Here is a 21,959-nt window from a genome sequence, read left to right on the forward strand (position 1 = left end):
AATGTGGAGCGCAGTATTCCTCAGAACTCCATCAGATTGTAGTAGATTTTGGGGAAAGACAAGACACACCAGTTCTTTTAATGGAACTAGCTGCCATACAATAAATTTAAATGTCCAATGTGAAAGTTAGTGAATACATGTCAGTGAATACATGTTGGTGAATGGGTGAGTATATAGGTGGGTAATCAGGTAGGAGGTGGGTGGGTTAGGTAGCTAAGTGACTAGTGATTGGTGTATGAGGAGGGTAAATGGGTAGGCTGTTGAGTGGGTAGTTAGGTAGTCGGGTCAGGCGATCCTGGAGAGCAGAGGAATTGTGCATTGGAAGCTGAAATTTCTCGGGCAATTCCCACATAGGTCCACATGTTGAGACGTCCATAGCATCCCAATACACATCTCAGTCATATGTCCATAATCTGGAGACTAGAAGATTTGGCCCATTATTTATTTTCACTCAAATAATTGAATGTCCACGGATGAGTTAGCATATTGTAAGTAATTACCCCATGTGTTTTTATAATATTGTTCAATATTATTTAATGCATATTACAAACCTAAAACAATAAAATCATGTAAGAATTGTCAAAGGTAGGCTGAGAAATACTTCACATTGTAATATAGGGATTAGCATAATCCCTATACTGGTGTGTCCTTGCTCAGAAATGATGACCAATACTGTGAAGAGTAGTCCTGCTGTGGTCTCACCAAAGCCCTGTACAATTTTAGCACAATGTCCTTATTCTTGTACTCTAGTCCCCATACACATGCAATGCACCTTCCTAATTAGCATAATCTTTTGTTTAAATATTCTATCCAAGTTTGCCTTTACATCTAGACATAAAGTAGTTTTGAGCCAAAATTTCAGACACATTAAAGAATGCCGCTAAGGGCACGAATTACTGCCTTGATAGGGTGCATCAGTTAAACAGCTTTTGTAATGTATGTTTTATTTTCCATTAAAAACATTCGAGCAAGCTTTAAATAGCCTGGCATTTATATTGAGTACAATTGTGTGTTATTTTAGCAAAGTGAGTGGGTTTTCTATTATTCATCCCATGGAACTGCATGTATAAGTGAATTGTAAATGATAATATCATTAGAATGCGAACAGAAGAAATGAGCACTATTATAAAAAAAGTTGTTATATTGCACAGCATATGTTTTGTGAGGGTCATGAGTTTGTCGAGTGAAATAGAAAGTAACTTAATTTACAATGTACACAGTCTGAGTTGTTCACAACTGGTTGTGACAGTTGCACGGTAGCATGGTGGTTAGCATAAATGCTTCACAGCTCCATGGTCCCAGGTTCGGTTCCCGGCTGGGTCACTGTCTGTGCGGAGTCTGCACGTCCTCCCTGTGTGTGCATGGGTTTCCACCGGGTGCTCCGGTTTCCTCCCACAGTCTAAAGATGTGCGGGTTAGGTGGATTGGCCATGCTAAATTGCCCGTAGTGTCCTAAAAAGTAAGGTGGGGGGTGGGGGGGGGGGGGGGGGGGGGGTTGTTGGGTTACGGGTATAGGGTGGATACGTAGGTTTGAGTAGGGTGATCATTTCTCGGCACAGCATCGAGGGCCGAAGGGCCTGTTCTGTGCTGTACTGTTCTATATTCTATGGTTCTCTCTCTAGCCGGTACCACACATGCCAGCTCTATTTATAGAACCGCTCTGCTAATGATTGCCCCCCCCCCCCCCCCCCCCGCCCCACTTTCTAATTGGAGGAGCTCATATTTCTCAAAGAACATGAGGTAACCAATTGTCCCCAGTCAATAGGATCCAGGCACGTTATAACAAAATGGAATGCAATTGATGAGTGCAGTTTAAGTAAAAGAATCTCTCATTTGCTTTACTAATAGCAATTTTTTTAGATGTCTGACTTCCTCCAACTCATCAACAAAATTGAAGTTACCCTCATACATCTACTAAAAATTAGCATCCTGGCCCTTTATTCCATCGCTTCCCCCTGTTTGCTGAGACCAAGGCTAACAGTTCAAGACTTTTTTCTCCTGTGTAAGTTTCAATCCCCATATTCAAGCAATCACTTTTCTGCTTTTGCAGCTTTGTCCTCTTCTGCCCTCATCTCCCTCAGCATTACCACTGAAATCGTTCTATGCTTTCCATCACATACACTCTCAACACTCATGCCATCACCAACATCCTGAGCTCCACTCTATATAAAGCACCACTCATCCAAAAGTGTACCTGAAATACTAATGCAAACTTAGCCATATTTTTTGTATTGGCTTGACTTAGGGAACTTGAATTAGCCCTGAAACCTCAAAGCATTAAATGCCAAATCCATAGCTTAATTTACAAATCCGCCCTTTTCTGTAACTGTGTGGCAAAGGGCGGGATTCTCCGGCCCCCCGCCAGGTCGGAGAATCGGCGGGGGGGGGGGGGCGTGAATCTCGCTCCCGCCGGCCGCCAAATTCTCCGGCGCCGGAGATTCGGCGGGGGCAGGAATCGCACCGTGTCAGTCGGCGGCCGCTCACAGCGGCCCGCCCCAGTGATTTTCTGACTCGCGATGGGCCGAAGTCCCGCTCGTTCTATGCAGGTCACGCCAGCATAAATACGACTAGGTTCCTTACCAGCAGGACCTGGCAGCAGGGGCAGGCTCCAGGGTCCTGGTGGGGGCGCGGGGCGATCTGGCCCCGGGGGTGGGGGGGGGGGGGTGTCCCCACGGTGGCCTGCCCCGCGATCGGGGCCCACCGATCCGCGGGCCTGTGCCGTTGGGGCACTCTTTTCCTACGCGCCGGCCATGTAAGCCTACGCTATGGCCAGCGCAAAAGTGAACTCCCCCCCCCCCCTCCCCCCCCCCCCCCCCCCCCCTTTTCACTGCTTGCCACCTGCTTCACTTCTGTGAAGCACTTTGGAAGATTTTAAGAACACTATAATTTCAGGTGGATGTACCTTTAAGAAATGGGTGTTTATCAAATCAAGCAGATCTTTCTCTCTATAAGCGAAATAATGTCTTTGGCTCATTTGATGATTTGTTAATAACACCTCTTTCTGTAGAGAATGCAAACCTGCTGTCTTTGTTAAAAAGTATTTTGGGGCTTATGAAATGAAAATCGCTTATTGTCACGAGTAAGCTTCAATGGAGTTACTGTGAAAAGCCCCTAGTCGCCACATTCCGGCGCCTGTCCGGGGACGCTGGTACGGGAATCGAACCGTGCTGCTGGCCTGCTTGGTGAGCTAAACCAGCCCCGATGTTGTTGGGAAAGTTACTGAGGGTTACCTATAGAATATTGTATAGGGGCTGGTTAACACATTGGGCTAAAACGCTGGCTTTTAAAGCACTTATCAAGTTAGTTAAACTTGATGTGCCTTTCATAAACTCGGAGATGCTTTCTTTAATTAATTCATACTTGTCCAAGTAACTTGATTTTGTCCCAGATTATTATTTTTAAAGGCTTTCCACTATAGAGGTTAAACTGACTAGCCTGTAGTTGTTTGGATTGTCCTTGTCCCTTTTTTTGAACAAGTGTGTAGCATTTGCATTTCTTCAGTCCCTGGCACCACAGATGTACCAAAGGAAAATTGGAAGATTATGGCAAATACATGCATATCTTCCACCCTTACTTCTGCCTTTATGAACGAAGATGATTCTGCCAATTCATAGTGATAAAGGGTGTATTGAGATACTGGATGGGCTAAAAGCTGCTGAAGAGAAGGTATTAGAAAGACTGGCTATACTTAAAGTCATCAGGACCAAATGGGATATTCTCCGCGCCGGCCCCAACGCAACATAGAACATAGAACATAGAACGATACAGCGCAGTACAGGCCCTTCGGCCCTCGATGTTGCACCGACATGGAAAAAAAAAACTAAAGGCCATCTAACCTACACTATGCCCTTATCATCCATATGCTTATCCAATAAATTTTTAAATGCCCTCAATGTTGGCGAGTTCACTACTGTTGCAGGTAGGGCATTCCACGGCCTCACCACTCTTTGCGTAAAAAACCCACCTCTGACCTCTGTCCTATATCTATTACCCCTCAATTTAAGGCTATGTCCCCTCGTGCTAGCCACCTCCATCCGCGGGAGAAGGCTCTCGCTGTCCACCCTATCTAACCCTCTGATCATTTTGTATGCCTCTATTAAGTCACCTCTTAACCTTCTTCTCTCTAACGAAAACAACCTCAAGTCCATTAGCCTTTCCTCATAAGATTTTCCCTCCATACCAGGCAACATCCTGGTAAATCTCCTCTGCACCCGTTCCAAAGCTTCCACGTCCTTCCTATAATGAGGCGACCAGAACTGTACGCAATACTCCAAATGCGGCCGTACCAGAGTTTGGTACAGCTGCATCATGACCTCATGGCTCCGGAACTCAATCCCTCTACCAATAAAGGCCAACACACCATAGGCCTTCTTCACAACCCTATCAACCTGGGTGGCAACTTTCAGGGATCTATGTACATGGACACCGAGATCCCTCTGCTCATCCACACTACCAAGAATTTTACCATTAGCCAAATATTCCGCATTCCTGTTATTCTTTCCAAAGTGAATCACCTCACACTTCTCCACATTAAACTCCATTTGCCACCTCTCAGCCCAGCTCTGCAGCTTATCTATGTCCCTCTGTAACCTGCAACATCCTTCCGCACTGTCTACAACTCCACCGACTTTAGTGTCGTCTGCAAATTTACTCACCCATCCTTCTGCGCCCTCCTCTAGGTCATTTATAAAAATGACAAACAGCAACGGCCCCAGAACAGATCCTTGTGGTACGCCACTCGTAACTGAACTCCATTCTGAACATTTCCCATCAACTACCACTCTCTGTCTTCTTTCAACTAGCCAATTTCTGATCCACATCTCTAAATCACCCTCAATCCCCAGCCTCCGTATTTTCTGCAATAGCCGACCGTGGGGAACCTTATCAAACGCTTTACTGAAATCCATATACACCACATCAACTGCTCTACCCTCGTCTACCTGTTCAGTCACCTTCTCAAAGAACTCGATAAGGTTTGTGAGGCATGACCTACCCTTCACAAAACCATGCTGACTATCCCTAATCATATTATTCCTATCTAGATGATTATAAATCGTATCTTTTATAATCCTCTCCAAGACTTTACCCACCACAGACGTTAGGCTCACCGGCCTATAGTTACCGGGGTTATCTCTACTCCCCTTCTTGAACAAAGGGACCACATTTGCTATCCTCCAGTCCTCTGGCACTATTCCTGTAGCCAATGATGACCTAAAAATCAAAGCCAAAGGCTCAGCAATCTCTTCCCTGGCTTCCCAGAGAATCCTAGGATAAATCCCATCCGGCCCCGGGGACTTATCTATTTTCACCTTGTCCAGAATTGCCAACACTTCTTCCCTACGCACCTCAATGCCATCTATTCTAATAGCCTGGGTCTCAGCATTCTCCTCCACAATATTATCTTTTTCTTGAGTGAATACTGACGAAAAGTATTCATTTAGTATCTCGCTTATCTCCTCAGCCTCCACACACAACTTCCCACCACTGTCCTTGACTGGCCCTACTCTTACCCTAGTCATTCTTTTATTCCTGACATACCTATAGAAAGCTTTTGGGTTTTCCTTGATCCTACCTGCCAAAGACTTCTCATGTCCCCTCCTTGCTCGTCTCAGCTCTCTCTTTAGATCCTTCCTCGCTTTCTTGTAACTATCAAGCGCCCCAACTGAAACTTCACGCCTCATCTTCACATAGGCCTCCTTCTTCCTCTTAACAAGAGATTCCACTTCTTTGGTAAACCACGGTTCCCTCGCTCGACCCCTTCCTCCCTGCCTGACTGGTACGTACTTATCAAGAACATGCAATAGCTGTTCCTTGAACAAGCTCCACATATCCAGTGTGCCCAACCCTTGCAGCCTACTTCTCCAACCAACACATCCTAAGTCATGTCTAATGGCATCATAATTGCCCTTCCCCCAGCTATAACTCTTGCTCTGCGGGGTATACTTATCCCTTTCCATCACTAACGTAAAGGTCACCGAATTGTGGTCACTGTCTCCAAAGTGTTCACCTACCTCCAGATCTAACACCTGGCCTGGTTCATTACCCAAAACCAAATCCAAAGTGGCCTCACCTCTTGTTGGCCTGTCAACATATTGTGTCAGAAAACCCTCCTGCACACATTGTACAAAGAACGACCCATCCAATGTACTCGAATTATATCTTTTCCAGTCAATATTAGGAAAGTTAAAGTCTCCCATAACAACTACCCTGTTACTTTCGCTCTTTTCCAGAATCATCTTCGCCATCCTTTCCTCTACATCTCTAGAACTATTAGGTGGCCTATAGAAAACTCCCAACAGGGTGACCTCTCCTTTCCTGTTTCTAACCTCAGCCCATACTACCTCGGAAGAAGAGTCCCCATCTTGCATCCTTTCTACCACCGTAATACTGTCCTTGACTAGCAGCGCCACACCTCCCCCTCTTTTGCCCCCTTCTCTGACCTTACTAAAGCACCTAAACCCCGGAACCTGCAACAACCATTCCTGTCCCTGCTCTATCCATGTCTCTGAAATGGCCACAACATCGAAGTCCCAGGTACCAACCCATGCTGCCAGTTCCCCTACCTTATTTCGTATACTCCTGGCATTGAAATAGACACACTTCAAACCACAGACCTGAACACTGCCGCCCTCCTGCGAAGTCAAAACTGTGCTCCTGACCTCTCTACTCTCAATCTCCCGTACCCCAAAACTACAATCCAGGTTCCCATGCCCCTGCTGAATTAGTTTAAACCCCCCCAAAGAGTACTAACAAATCTCCCCCCCAGGATATTGGTGCCCCTCAGGTTCAGATGTAGACCATCCTGTCTATAGAGGTCCCACCTTCCCCAGAAAGAGCCCCAGTTATCCAGAAATCTGAATCCCTCCCGCCTGCACCATCCCTGTAGCCACGTGTTTAATTGCTCTCTCTCCCTATTCCTCATCTCACTATCACGTGGCACGGGCAACAACCCAGAGATAACAACTCTGTTTGTTCTCGCTCTGAGCTTCCATCCTAGCTCCCTAAAGGCCTGCCTGACATCCTTGTCCCCTTTCCTACCTATGTCGTTAGTGCCAATGTGGACTACGACTTGGGGCTGCTCCCCCTCCCCCTTAAGGACCCGGAAAACACGATCCGAGACATCACTTACCCTTGCACCTGGGAGGCAACATACCAAACGTGAGTCTCTCTCGCTCCCACAAAATCTCCTATCTGTGCCCCTGACTATTGAGTCCCCAATTACTAATGTTCTACTCCTTTCCCCCCTTCCCTTCTGAGCAACAGGGACAGACTCCGTGCCAGAGGCCCGTACCCCATGGCTTACCCCTGGTAAGTCGTCCCCCCCACAAGTATCCAAAACGGTATACTTGTTACTCAGGGGAACGACCGCAGGGGGTCCCTGCACTGACTGCTTCTTCCCAGTCCCTCTTACAGTTACCCATCTATCTCCAGTCTTTGGTGTAACTACTTCCCTGAAGCTCCTATCTATGACCCCCTCTGCCTCCCGAATGATCCGAAGTTCATCCAGCTCAAGCTCCAGGTCCCTAACACGGTTTTTGAGGAGCTGGAGTTGGGTGCACTTCCCACAGATGAAATCAGCAGGGACACTGACGGCATCCCTCACCTCAAACATTCTGCAGGAGGAGCATTGTACTGCCTTCCCTGACATCCCCTCTAGATTAAAAAAAAACAAGAAAAAGAAAAAGAAAGGAAGAGCTTACCTGATATTACCTCAAACCCTGATCCCGCTGAAAGGTAAGCAAATTTAAAGGCACTCACTCACCTTCACGACAGGCCCCTGCTCCCGCTTCCCAACCACCGTGGGGTGGGGGGGTTGGTTAGAGGAGGAGGTAGGGTGGGAAACACTCACAAAGTGTTTCGGGTTTAACTGTCACTTGCCAACAGCCCCTCCACAAACCACCTTCAACTTAGGCTGACCGCACTGCACGTATGCAAATTTCCCCAGAACAGCTGATCAGTAGCTCTGCTCTGCTGCCCTCTGCTGGTTGCTTGCCTTTACTCAAACTCCTTGGGTCTTCTTCGCAGGTTCACCTTCAACTTAGGCTGACCGCACTGCACGTATGCAAATTTCCCCAGAACAGCTGATCAGTAGCTCTGCTCTGCTGCCCTCTGCTGGTTGCTTGCCTTTACTCAAACTCCTTGGGTCTTCTTCGCAGGTTCACCTTCAACTTAGGCTGACCGCACTGCACGTATGCAAATTTCCCCAGAACAGCTGATCAGTAGCTCTGCTCTGCTGCCCTCTGCTGGTTGCTTGCCTTTACTCAAACTCCTTGGGTCTTCTTCGCAGGTTCACCTTCAACTTAGGCTGACCGCACTGCACGTATGCAAATTTCCCCAGAACAGCTGATCAGTAGCTCTGCTCTGCTGCCCTCTGCTGGTTGCTTGCCTTTACTCAAACTCCTTGGGTCTTCTTCGCAGGTTCACCTTCAACTTAGGCTGACCGCACTGCACGTATGCAAATTTCCCCAGAACAGCTGATCAGTAGCTCTGCTCTGCTGCCCTCTGCTGGTTGCTTGCCTTTACTCAAACTCCTTGGGTCTTCTTCGCAGGTTCACCTTCAACTTAGGCTGACCGCACTGCACGTATGCAAATTTCCCCAGAACAGCTGATCAGTAGCTCTGCTCTGCTGCCCTCTGCTGGTAGCGTAGGGCTACAGGGGCCAGCGCGCAACAAAAGAGGCCCTCAGCCCGAGAGGCCAGCCCGCCGATTGTTGGGCCCCAATCGTGGGCCAGGCCACAGTGGAGGCCCCCCCACCGGGGTCGGACCCCCCCGCAACCAGGCCGCCCCCAGATGGATCCACACCAATGTCCCGCCGGGTAAGAGTATGTGTGAACAGCGCGGGTGGGACTCGGCCTTTTATGTGTGGCCGCTCAGCCCATCCCGGGTGGAGAATCGCCGGGGCCTACCGGCGCCGTACCGACTGCACCGGCACCGATGGCAACAATTCTCCGCTCTCAGGAGAATCGGCGGACCGGTGTCAGAGCGGCGTGGTGTGATTCGTGCCCATCCCGTCGATTCTCTGGCCCGGCCCCGGGGTGAGAGAATCCCGCCCACGGGTTTCCCGGCAACAAGGGGTGCAGTCGCCAGGAAATCCCATTGACAGCAGTGGGGTCAGTAAATCCCACTGGCGAGCCACCTACACCACTGAAAATCACACGTCGGTCGGTAAATCCCATCCAACGTGTCTTTGGTATTTTAAAAGGTATTAATAAATGTGAACAATGGTTGCTGTTTTAATTGCTCAGACCTGTTAAAGTAACTTTTGAATTTATTTCACCAGGTCCGAGATCAAGAATTTCCGTATCGACGTAATTTGGTACGGGTTATAGTGAATGTAGATGATGCCAACGATCATGCTCCATACTTCACTAGTGCTGTGTATGATGGTTCGCTCTTTGAGTCTGCTGCTTTTGGTTCTGCTGTGCTGCAGGTTACAGCCCTCGACAAGGACAAAGGTCACAATGCTGAACTATTGTACAGTATTGAAGGAGGTGAGTAATGATTGAAAGAAAAGGTCCTTGTCGACAGAAAAGTATGAATATTAAAACCACTGATGTCGGGATTGAATGATCCTATCGAATATTTTCTGCCACATAGCTGATGTATCAAATTGTGCTGAACACATTAATACATGATTTAAAATGAAAAGCTGTGTCTGTTACCTAGTATGCAGGGAATACTCGTGGGGCAGCTACACATTATTTTGCATCATATACAGGTAGAGTGTCTCAAATCTGACTGAAACTCGGCAATATTTACACACTATTCAAACCCCAGATTGATCAAAGGATACCTCCTGTTTGATTAGGTCTGTTTTCATGATGGATGATCTATACATTAGAGATTTGATTTTGTTTACTTGAAGAGCATATTTAAACTAAACCTCTTTGTAGCCTATCCAGGTTTTCATTAAAAAGCTTTGAAAATCACGGGCTGTAATTGGTCCTCTACAGCAGCATCAAACAGGCTCAAAATGAATTGGCAGACTCTTTGGTAGAAGTTCAACTTTTATCAAAGTTCCAGGAGTCATTCCTTCATAGACCAGAATTTTATATTCCCAATGTCCCACAAGAATGGGCATTTTCCCGCTGCCACTGGAATTTTACCAGTGGTAAGGAAGCCCACAATGTGGTAACGCTTTCAAACTCTGCAGCCCAGCTATTGACTTAGGAGAAGCCCTCTCCCCGCCACCATTTGAGAATCCAACTTGTGATCTTAACCCTCTTTGTTCCATGTCCTTCTCCATTCCGTTAGTCTAACAATCACAGCCCCAAAAACCCCTTTCTAGGCCTGCCTGACTGTACCAGGTGAAGCTGCCCCAACTTGCCCTTGAACCCAACGTCAATGCTGCTCCTTATGATTGACTGCTGCAGTCCCACCAGGAGCCGATGGCGCTGCTGGGACCAGAGAACTGCCGACCATCTGATTGGCCAGCAACTCTTGGAGGCAGGACATTCTTAGATGGGGGAAAAAGCCATTACCTGAAACACTTAACAGATGGACAGCTTTAGAATCAGGTTGTGGCCTCTCAGCCCTGCAGAGACAAGCTCACCACTGACCCTTCAACAAGAGTGGAGTCACTGCATCCTCAAAACAATTCCAGCTATCAAATCTTATAGTGCAGTGGAAGGTAATTTTACCTGTCAGGTCTTTGCCAGCCCAATCTCAGCTTTTTCTCCATTATCCTGCAAATTAGTCATCTTCAGATTAGTCTTCAAGTACGTGGCCAATTTTCTTTTGAAAGTTGTAATGAACACTGATAGAGCTTCGCGACAAGAATCCAGGCTCATCGAGTGTAGATCACTGAAAGAAAAACATTACATGTCACCTAGCAGAGGAGGAATTCAGTAGAAACTCTTGAACTGGATAGATAGAGGCTTTGGTGCAAGGAACTTACTGTTCTTGTTGATGGAAGCCCTCATAAATTCCTCAAAGTATACTCTCTATCTGTATCTCAACTCTAATGGGACTGGCTAACCATATGATTTTCTATGCTCCAAAACTCTGCCACAGAAATGAAATGATAAAAATGAAATGAAAATCGCTTATTGCCACAAGTAGGCTTCAAATGAAGTTACTGTGAAAGCCCCTAGTCGCTACATTCCTGTTCAGGGAGCCTGGTACGGGAATTGAACCGTGCTGCTGGCCTGCCTTGGCCTGCTTTAAAAGCCAGCGATTTAGCCCTGTGCTAAACCAGCCCCAAAGACTAGGGGCTGGATTCTCCATCGGCGGGATGCTCCATTTTGCCGTCAGCCCGGGGGTTTTCTGACAGCGTGGGGCTGCCCCACAATGAGAAAGCCCATTGACCAGCCAGCGTAACGGAGCATCCCGCCAGCATGCTGAAACAGAAATATGGTGCGGCGGGACGGAGAATCCGGCCCTAGTTCTCAGCAGAATTCCTAAGAATTGCAATGCAAGAGTGGACATGGACCATGAGGCCTAGCCCTCCAGACTCAGATATAGTTTCATAGGAAGGATAAACGAAAATGGACAGACTACTTGAACTATGCTGGTAACACAAGCTTTGTGTAACTAGCATATTTGTTCAGAATAAAGTTTGGAAATATCTGGGTATCAGGACAGTGGCACCAGCTGGATCTGATCATCACCAGTCATGACTCTCCCTCAGCATTCTCAACGCACGCAGCAACCACTGTGATACAGATCACCCCTGGTGTACACCAGAGAAGTTTTTCCATTGACCTTGTGTTAACATCAGTCATACTGCCTATCATATAAGAACCGATAGTTATTTGACTTGACAGAACGTGCGCTCTCTGGCATTTCTACACAGAATGCAGAAGCAAAGTGGCACATATTTTGAGACACCATTTGCAATTCCACATTCTCAACATTTGGAAAGCAAGAGTGGAAGACGTCTGACTGGTTCAAGGTTAATCGTTGTAGTGGAATTTGTCATCAAAAGTAAGTGATCCGCTCCCATTAATTACAGCAGAGTCCCACAGACTGCTGAGGAGTGAGTCAATGACTGCAGTCTGCACTTTTGCCACAGTATCCAGACTTTCTTCAACTTGGGGAACACTAGAGGCATGTGTGGAATCAGAAAGACAGCAGATCGATGAACAAAGAAAACAGCTCCAGAGAAAACAAAGGCAGGGAGGTCAGAACTGCAATAAATTATTAAAGAGATGAGAGGAAGAGTACCTCGAGCTGTAGTCTAGAAAGAACACTGTCACTGAGGAAGTTCTAGCCACCATAGAGAGCTTGCTTGTCATGGAAGTGCTGTATCTATAACCCAGAATGGAGATCGTAACATAGTTTATGCCATTGGCAAACCTCTGGGTGCTAATGCTTTCCTGCCTGAACTCATCAGGCACAAGGAACTGGCACACCTGCAGCATCTGCACAAATTTCCATGTCTCTACTGGAGGTAGAGGAAGTACCTCAGGATTTGTATGATGCAAAGATTGTGACTCTGTACATGAACAAGGGTAACCACCCTGATTGCAACAAGTATCAAGTTATCACGCTGTTAAGCATTGTGAGAAATATGTCGACCCATGTTGCACTTGTTATACTCCAGATTTTGGCTAGACAAATGTACGCCGAATCCCAATGTGGTTTCAGATGGAAGATTTACAATTGACAAGAATTTTTCAGTCTGGCACTGCAAGAGAAATGCTGTGAACAAAGGAGACCTCGATCTCACCAAAGCATTAAACCACATGAACGGAGGCGACCTATTTAGCCGCTGAATAAAATTGGCTGCAGCTAAAACTTCTCAGTGGGATCGATTTTTTTACGTGACCACATGGTGGGCATGGCCAGCTAAGATGAGGCAATGTCAGAACTCTCTGAACTTTTTCAGTGGGGTCAAATAGGGTTGTGTTCTGGCGCTGACACTCTTTGCCACGTCTTTGCTGCTTTCAGGTCACCTCTCTAGGGTATCTACTTACATATGAAAACTGACAGAAAGCTATTCAGTCCTGTCCACCTGAGATCCAAGACAAAAGTTTATCAAGTACCCATCAGAAGGTTGGTCTATGCTGATGACAACATATGCTAAGCAGGAGAATCGGCTGTACAGTTTCCGCCTTCACTGTCTCAGGTGTATCCTTGGCATCTCTGGGCAGGACAAGGTCACCAACGTAGAAGCCCTGGGGTGTGCTAATTCCACCCGTTTTTACTCATTACGAAGCCAACAATGTTTGTGCTGGCCACATGTTTGTCAGACAGATGATGGGTTGTATACCCAACAAATGAGATATGAGGGTGGGCAATAAATGCTGGCCGAACCAGCAATGCTCACATTCCATGAATGATTTTTTAAAAATTTTGGGCCGTGACCTCTGAAGGCAAACTGTCTGGGGGGGCATCTATTGAGGCATAAAGAAACGGAAAGCTCAGCTGTTAGAGAAGAGGGCCTCATGAATACAGAATCCAGGAAATCCTACATCTCCTCTGCCCACTGTCTTCATCTGCAGCAAATATGGCAGAAACTATGATGTCAACATTGTGCCTTTTCGTCACATCAGGCAATAGTTAACAGAGTTGACCAGCAATGCATCGTCTCGCGAGATAGAAAACTGCTAAAGGTGGAATCTGATTCTATAATTTTTTGGAGTTGTGCATTCCAAATCAAACCAACCCTCCGTGTGAATATATTTCTCCTCATTTCCATTCTATTTTTTTGCCAATGATTTTAAATTCATGACTTCTTGTCACTAAGCACGTGCTAGAGCAAATAGTTTCTCCCTGTTTACCAACATCCTTCATGATTTTGAATTCTTCTATGAAGTATCCTTCCTTCTAATTACACCCTCTCTGCTCTAAGGAGAACAATGACAGTTTCTTCGATCCCTCTATATACTTGAACTCCTGGTATTATCCTCATAAACCTCTTGCGTATCCTCGCCAGAACCTTGGCATCCTTCCTAAAGTGTAATGCCCAGAATTGTACAAAATAGCACTGCTGAAATCTAACCAATAATTTGTAAAGGTTTAGCATGGCATCTTTGTTTTTGTTAGTAATGCCACTATTCACAAAGCCAGAGACCCATAGATAGACCTAACTGTTTATCAGCTTGCCCTGACCACTTGAGGCATCTGTAAGTATGTACCTCTAGTTTCTCCTGCTTTTGCAACCTCGAAATAAAACCATGTAGATGATACTGCTTCTCAATATTGTTTCTTCCAAATTGCATTACTTCACACTAGTTTGCAGTAGATTGCAGCTGTCGTGTGCCTGCCAATTCAGCAGTCTTGTTGATTTCCTCAGGAGTTTTGATGTTACCCTGCTCAATATGTACTGCTTTACCAAGTTTTGTATTATCTATGAAATTGTACTCCCTGTATCCAAGTCCAGTTCATTTATTTTCAAAAATACAAGCAATGATCAAGCCCTGGGGAACATCACAATACTTCCCTTCAGTCAAAAAATCATCCAGTCATTACTAATGTTCGCAGAATCTTAGAGTTCAGAAGGATGCCATTCGTCCCATTGAGTCTGCATTAACCTTCCGAAAGAGCACCACTCACCGAGGCCCATGCCTCTGCCCTATTCTGAAACCCCACCTAACCTTTGGATACTAGCAGACAATTTAGCATGACCAATCCACCTAACCTGCACATCTTTGGACTGTGGGAGGAAACCGGAGCACCCGGAGGAAACCCACGGAGACACGGGGAGAATGTGCAAACTCCACAAAGTTATCCAAGGTTGGAATTGAGCCCCCGTCCTGGTGCTGTGAGGCAGCAGTGCTAATCACTATGCCACCACTTCCTCCTATCTCTTAGCGAATCTCATATCCAAATTACCACCATCTCTTTAACAACATGTACCTCTATTCAAAAGTCTGTTTTGAGGAACTTTGTCAGATGCTTTTTGAAAGTCCACATTTACAGCATCTACGGCACTACCTTCATCAATGTTCTCTGTTATTTCATCAAAGATTTCAACAGACACACTTTTCCCTTGATAAATCCTTCCTGACTTTCCTTATTATTCATGCTTTTCCAAATGAGGCTTGATTTGGTAGCTACCATCCGGTAGCTATCCTCTCACTGGCATTAGACTGATGAAACTGTTTACCTGGTTTATCCTTAACCCCTTTTCAGAGAAGGGCTGTAATGTACGTAATTTTCCAGTTATGGAGTCATACAGCACAGAAAGAGGCCCGTCGTGTCTGTGCCAGCCATCTATTGTAATCCCATTTTCCAACATTTTGTCTGTAGCCTTGTATGCTTTGGCATTTCAAGTGCTCATCTAAATGCTTCTTAAATGTTGTCAGGGTTCCCACCTCTACCACGATTCCCGGCAGAGAGTTCCAGTTTTCCACCATCCTATGAATGAAAGATTTTTCCTGAAATCCTCTATAAATCTATGATCCCTTTTTTTTGACCCCTTCACTAAGGGGAAAAGCTTCTTCCCATCTATATATTTCATAATTTTATGCACCTTAATCAGGTCCCCTCTCAGCCTTCTCTTCTCTAAGGAGAACAACCCCAACCCAACCAGCCTCTTCTCATTGCTGAAATGTTCCAGCTCAGGCAACATCCTAGTTAATCTCCTCTGCACCCTCTCCAGTGCAATCCTTCCTATAGTTGGTGATCAGAACTGCACACAGTACTATAGCTGTGGCCTAACAAGTGCTTTATCATAACCTCCCTGCTCTTGTATTCTATGCCTTGGCTAATAAAGGCAAGTATCCAAATGCTTTTTGAACCAAGTTATCTACCCTGTCCTGCTGCCTTCAGGGACCTATGGACATGCACTCCAAGACCCCTCTAGTTTTCTGTACTTCTTAACGTCCTACTGTTCATTGTGTATTCCCTTGCCTCGTTAGTCCTCCCAAAATGCACCACCTCATACTTTTCAGATTTAAATTCCATTTGCTACTCTTCTGCACATTTGACCAGCCCATTTATACATTCCTGTAATTTAAGGCTTTCCTCCTTGTTATTTACCACACAAACAATTTTTGTGTCATCTGTGAACTTACTGATCAAACCCCCTACTTCCCGTCTAGATCACTGGCACAACCAAGGAGAGTTGAAAGATTGTGCTTTGTCCTGCACCTTATCTTCCCTCAGCAACCTAGGATACATCCCATCTGAATGAGGTGATTTGTTAACTTTTAAGTGATTTCAACCTTTTATCCTATCCTACCCAACATCCTTACTCGCCCCTCCTCTACTGGAACGTTGGGTGAGTTTTAAATCCACTCAAAACTTATTCACTTACAGAGTTAAAATTAAGCCCAATAACCATATCCTGTTTTGTGACAACAGACGCAAAGTGCTCATTCAGTTCCTCAGTCGTGCCTGCTTTCATCACAAGATGTTGTTTATTGTCAATAACCAGTCCCATTCCTTTAACTGCCCTTGTACTTCTTTATGGTTATTACAAATTTTGCCCAGAAATCTTAAAGTCTTCATTTGCCTTTATTATATCCTTTTTCAATTTTTGGTTCCTAATAGAGACATCACGCTCACACCAATTACCATGGCTCTGCGGAATGATGGTGTCGTATTCAAAAAATATGATGGATTCACAGATTTATACTGTTTATGAATAAGTCTAAATATTACCTCTTAAAATGTTTATTACAAAATTTTATTTTGAAAGTGTCTCTACCTTGAATGGCAGAAAAGTTTGCAGCATTGAGATAAAAATAATTCAGCATCCAACTTTCTCAGCAAAATGTGAGTTATAGTCTGTTTGACAACTGAAAAAAATATGTACATTTTAAAAAATTGATGACCATTCTCTCTCCTCTTTCAGGAAACAATGAGAATACTTTTACAATCGAACCAGTTTTGGGAATTATTACTGTGTTTAAAGAGCTTGACCTCTCATCCCTTGGCCTGTATGTTTTGACTGTTAAAGTGACTGATCGGGGCTTACCAGCTCTTTCTGCTACTGCAATTGTACGTATCTCTGTGACTTTCTCGGACAATGCTCAACCCAAGTTCCTTCAGAAAGAATACACGATCGAAGTCAATGAAAATGCTAGTCCTGGTTCCTCTGTGCTAATGATCTCAGCAGTGAGTCAATCCACAATTGTTTATGAAATAAAAGTTGGAAATCCAGAAAGTGTGTTCACAATAAACCCTTATTCTGGAGTGATTAGTGTTCAAAAAACACTTGATTATGAACAAATTCCTTTCTATCAGCTGATTGTGCAGGCAACCAACATGGCAGGAATGTCTTCAAACATTACCGTCAGTATTCATGTTGTTGATGAAAATGACAATGCTCCAATATTTCTGCATTCAATATACTCTGGAAGCATTAGTGAGGCTGCTCCAGTCAATAGTGCTGTTTTAATTACAAGCAACAACCCACTTGTTATAAGAGCCACTGATGCGGATTGCAACCAGAATGCATTGCTTGTCTATCAAATTGTTGAATCGATGGCAACAAAATATTTTTCAGTTGATTCAAGTACAGGGGCAATCAGGACTATAGCAAATCTGGATCATGAAAAAATTCCAATTTTCCATTTCCAAGTGCATGTCAGAGACAGTGGAAATCCACAGCTCATGGCTGAAACTCCAGCAGAGGTTACCGTCCATGTCACTGACATCAATGATTCACCACCAAAGTTCAGCCAAGATATGTATGAAACTGTTCTTCTCCTGCCAACATACAGTGGTGTTGAGGTTCTCACAGTTTCAGCCACAGATCCTGACTTTCAAGTATTATCAGAATTAACTTACACATTAAATGGTGAAAATACAGGAAATTATTTTCAGATTGGTCTGAAAAGCGGATTGATCACAGTAAAGAATCACACTCTTGTTGAAGAACTCTATATACTCTCTGTTCGTGTATCCGATGGGAAGTTTAGCAGCACAGCTCTGATAGAAATAAAAGCGAAGGATGCAATCGACAGTGGCCTACGGTTCACTCAAAACTTCTATTCATCTTCCATCTTGGAGAACAGCACAGAGATAAAAAAAGTGGCTGTGGTAAATGCAGTGGGTAACCGGCTTAATGAGCCATTGAAATACAGGATTTTGAACCCTGGCAACAAGTTTACTATTAAATCTACTTCAGGAATTGTGCAAACGATGCCTGTGTCATTTGACAGGGAAGAACAAGAGTTGTATGAGTTAGTGGTGGAAGCAAGTCGTGAGCATGATCCCTGGTGTGTTGCACGGGTAGTCATTAGGATCCAGATTGAAGACATTAATGATAACCCACCAGTATTTGTAGGCCTTCCTTACTACGCCGCAGTTCAAGTTGATGCAGAGCCAGCTGCTGTTATATACCACATCACAGCTATGGATCGTGACAAGGGTAAAAATGGAGAAGTAACTTACTTTCTTAGAGATGGATATGGTCACTTTGAGATTGATCAGTATACCGGTGTCGTCATGTTAAAAGAACCTTTTGAATTTGATTTATCCAATGTTGAATATGATGTTGTAGTCATTGCAACAGATGGGGGTTCTCCATCTCTTTCCACATTAGTAGAACTGCCTATCACAGTAGTTAATAAAGCAATGCCTGTCTTTGCAAAACCATTTTATGCAAGAATTATAAATGAAAACATACAGCCGTACACCCCCATCGTCAGCATCAATGCCACAAGTCCTGAAGGTCAAAGTCTACTATATACCATCACTGATGGAAATCACTTGAAGCAATTTGGTATAAATTTTAACACAGGAGTCATGAGTGTCATGCACCCTCTGGACTATGAAGCTGAATCCAGCTATAAAATGACTGTAAAGGCAACAGATTCTCTGACAGGTGCTCGAGCTGAGGTAACTGTGGATATATCTGTAAATGATGTCAATGACAACCCTCCAGTTTTTGAAAAAACTCTGTATGAAGCAACCCTTTCTGAATCCTCAATGGTTGGAACACCAGTGCTGCAGGTTATTGCTGTAGATGAAGACTCTGAAAACAATAGATTAGTACGCTATCAGATTGTCCAGGACAGCTTAAACAGTACGGACTATTTTCACATAGACAGCACAAGTGGGTTGATTCTAACGTCACGCATGTTGGACTATGAGCTAATTGAACGGTATAGCTTTATAGCTAGAGCAACAGACAATGGAGTCCCCTCAATGAGCACTAATGTCCCAGTCATTGTTTATGTAACCGATATGAATGATAGCCCACCAGTTTTTAACCAGCTTCTGTACGAGGCTTACGTGAATGAACTTGCACCACATGGTCATTTTGTAACTTGTGTCCAGGCATCTGATGAAGACAGCTCTGATGCTGACAAATTAGAATACAGCATCCTGTCCGGTAATGATCATATGAATTTTGTCATGAACAGCAAAAGAGGGATTATTACACTTTCCAATCACCGCAAGCAAAGAATGGACTCTGTGTACAACTTGAATGTCTCTGTATCAGATGGCATTTTTACTAGTACTGCACAAGTGCACATCGGAGTACTTGGTGCCAATCTATACAGCCCTGTATTTACAAGCAATGTTTTTGTGGTGGAAATGAGAGAGAATTCTGCCATTGGAAGGATGGTAACTCAAGTGGTGGCTACTGATGGAGATTCTGGGCAACATGGGACCATTAACTATATTATACTGAATAACTTTGCAAGAGAGCGGTTCTCTATTGATTCTGCAGGTCAGATTATTATAACTGAAAAGCTTAACAGGGAAGTACCTCTGGAGAGTGATATTGATATTACAGTGATGGCAGTTGATGGTGGTGGCAGAGCGGCATTCTGTACTGTAAAGGTCATTCTGGTGGATGACAATGACAACGCTCCCCAGTTCATGGCCTCCGAATACAGGGCAAGTGTCAAAGCAGATGTTACAGAAGGATCCTTGATCATCCAAGTCGAGGCTTTTGATCCGGATGAAGGAGAAAATGCTAAAATCCTGTATTCATTATATAGTGAAGAATCCGATTATGCAGCAAATGCAATAGAAATTGACCATGAAACTGGATGGATTGTCACAAAGGGAAATTTTGACCATTTAAAAAATACAATTCTCTCTTTTTTTGTGAAAGCTTCAGATGGCGGTACACCTGTGAGGAGTGTTCTTGTACCTGTATACTTTCACGTGCTTCCTCCTGAAACAGTCCTTCCATCCTTTTTCCAGCACCAGTATTCATTCATGTTACCAGAGGATGTCCCTATAGGAAGTACTATTGGCACAATCCGAGTTCTGCCTCACCAGACTGTTTTGTTCAGTATAATTAATGGTGGATTATCAAAAAACAACTTGGATGGAATATTTGTAATAGATTCACACACAGGTGTGTTAAAATTGGACAAGAAACTTGATTACGAAGCAACACCTTTTTATAAGTTTTTGGTCACAGTCACAGTTCATAATGGGAGAACTGACATCATTTTGACAACTGATGTTAAAATTGAAGTGATGGATTTGAATGACAACAAACCTATCTTCCAGACAAATCCATATGAGGCTGTGGTAATGGAAGGAATGCCTATAGGAACCAAAGTAATTCAAGTCCAAGCAATCGATGAAGATTCAGGAACCAATGGACAAGTTGTATACAGCGTGCTGCCAGCAGCTCAGTCAGAACTTGAAGATGTTACAGAAATATTTGCTATTGACAGCAACAGTGGCTGGATTAGAACTCTTAAAGACCTTGACCATGAAAGGCAGCCAATCTACACTTTTACAGTGGTAGCTTTGGACCATGGTGAGATAATGTCTCTATCATCAACAGCAATCGTTCAAGTAGCTGTTACAGACATCAATGACAATGCTCCAAATTTTGTGAATGAGATATATAGGGGATCTGTTCGAGAGAGTGACTCACCTGGAGAGGTTGTTGCAGTCCTTAGCACAAGAGATGATGACAGATCTGAAATCAATCGCCAAGTCAGCTATTATATTACAGGTAAGATCTGAATACACTGAAATGCACCTGTACAAAACTGCACAAAATGGATAATTATGGAATACCTCTAGAAAAATATGTTAGTATATGGTAATGGGATTGCTAACCCACTATTCAGAGACAACCGATTTGCCAATCGATGAGGACTGTTCATGATACCTGTTATATTTGAAATTTTGGACACCAATTTACTTAATACACAAAACACTGCTTTATTATTGATGTCTCAAGTCATTTTAATGGATTAGAGAGACACCCATTTCGCATGATATTTTACATGAATGCTGTTTAAATTTACATGAATGATATGTAAAGTTGAATATATGTTAATGCTGTTCTGAGTATCAATCTTCAAATTTATACCTGTTTGGTATTGTAAATAGTCTGTCAAGTTAGCCTGATAGTAAGATAAAACTACATATTTATCAAACATAGATGTCGATATAATTACATTTTTTGTGCATACTTTTTGATGGTGAATGTTTCATTAACTTTGCATGTTGCATTAAATCATGAGTAGCACAGCACCATCGTTTCCATTATAGTTTTCAGACCATTATGAGGGTTTCTCTGAATAAAAAGACATTTTGTTGAAACTTTTCATCTTGCATTCATCAGAAAAATTGCAAAAATACTTATTTCAGGGGAAACAACAACTTTATACTGTGTTAAAAATGTTGATTGGTTGGTAAGTGGACTCCAATTGGTAGAGATGCTGCCATAAAGTAATGCAATAGTCAATGGTGAATGGAAATTAAATGCCAAGTATCGTTTGAACATTTAAACCAGACAGCTTGACTCTGATTGGTCAATGCAATGAATCAAGCTGCCTGGTTTAAGTTTTTCATACAGGATAACATTATTTCCCCTGACATTGGTATTCTTGCAATTGTCATGATGAGTGCAAGATGAAAAACTTCAACAAAATGTCTTTTTCAACAATATTCAAGCTTTATACTACCAATGACAATAAGAAGAGAGTAGATGGCACAGGGTTATAGTTAAAAGATACATAGGCCTAGTTTCCAAATGTCATTAATATTTCCTCTAACTGTGCAGAGGACAAAATAGCAGTATTTTGAGTTTGATATTGTGAGGTTCTACATCAGTAAGAAAAGTTGAATCATAGAATG

General features: G+C 43.9%; 1 protein-coding gene across 7 annotated transcripts in view; it reads left to right on the forward strand.

Moving 5' to 3' along the window:
* The window catches only part of fat3a (FAT atypical cadherin 3a), a 963,948-nt gene that overhangs the window by 797,897 nt on the left and 144,092 nt on the right, over nucleotides 1–21,959 (forward strand). For all 7 annotated transcript variants that reach the window (XM_038819007.1, XM_038819006.1, XM_038819008.1 and 4 more), the window contains 2 exons: nucleotides 9,280–9,490; nucleotides 16,744–20,826. In XM_038819007.1, the coding sequence (XP_038674935.1) occupies nucleotides 9,280–9,490; nucleotides 16,744–20,826 (4,294 nt within the window). The remainder of the gene's footprint in view (nucleotides 1–9,279; nucleotides 9,491–16,743; nucleotides 20,827–21,959) is intronic.

The sequence above is a fragment of the Scyliorhinus canicula genome, chromosome 14 (genome assembly GCF_902713615.1).
Source record: "Scyliorhinus canicula chromosome 14, sScyCan1.1, whole genome shotgun sequence".
Classification (NCBI taxonomy): domain Eukaryota; kingdom Metazoa; phylum Chordata; class Chondrichthyes; order Carcharhiniformes; family Scyliorhinidae; genus Scyliorhinus; species Scyliorhinus canicula.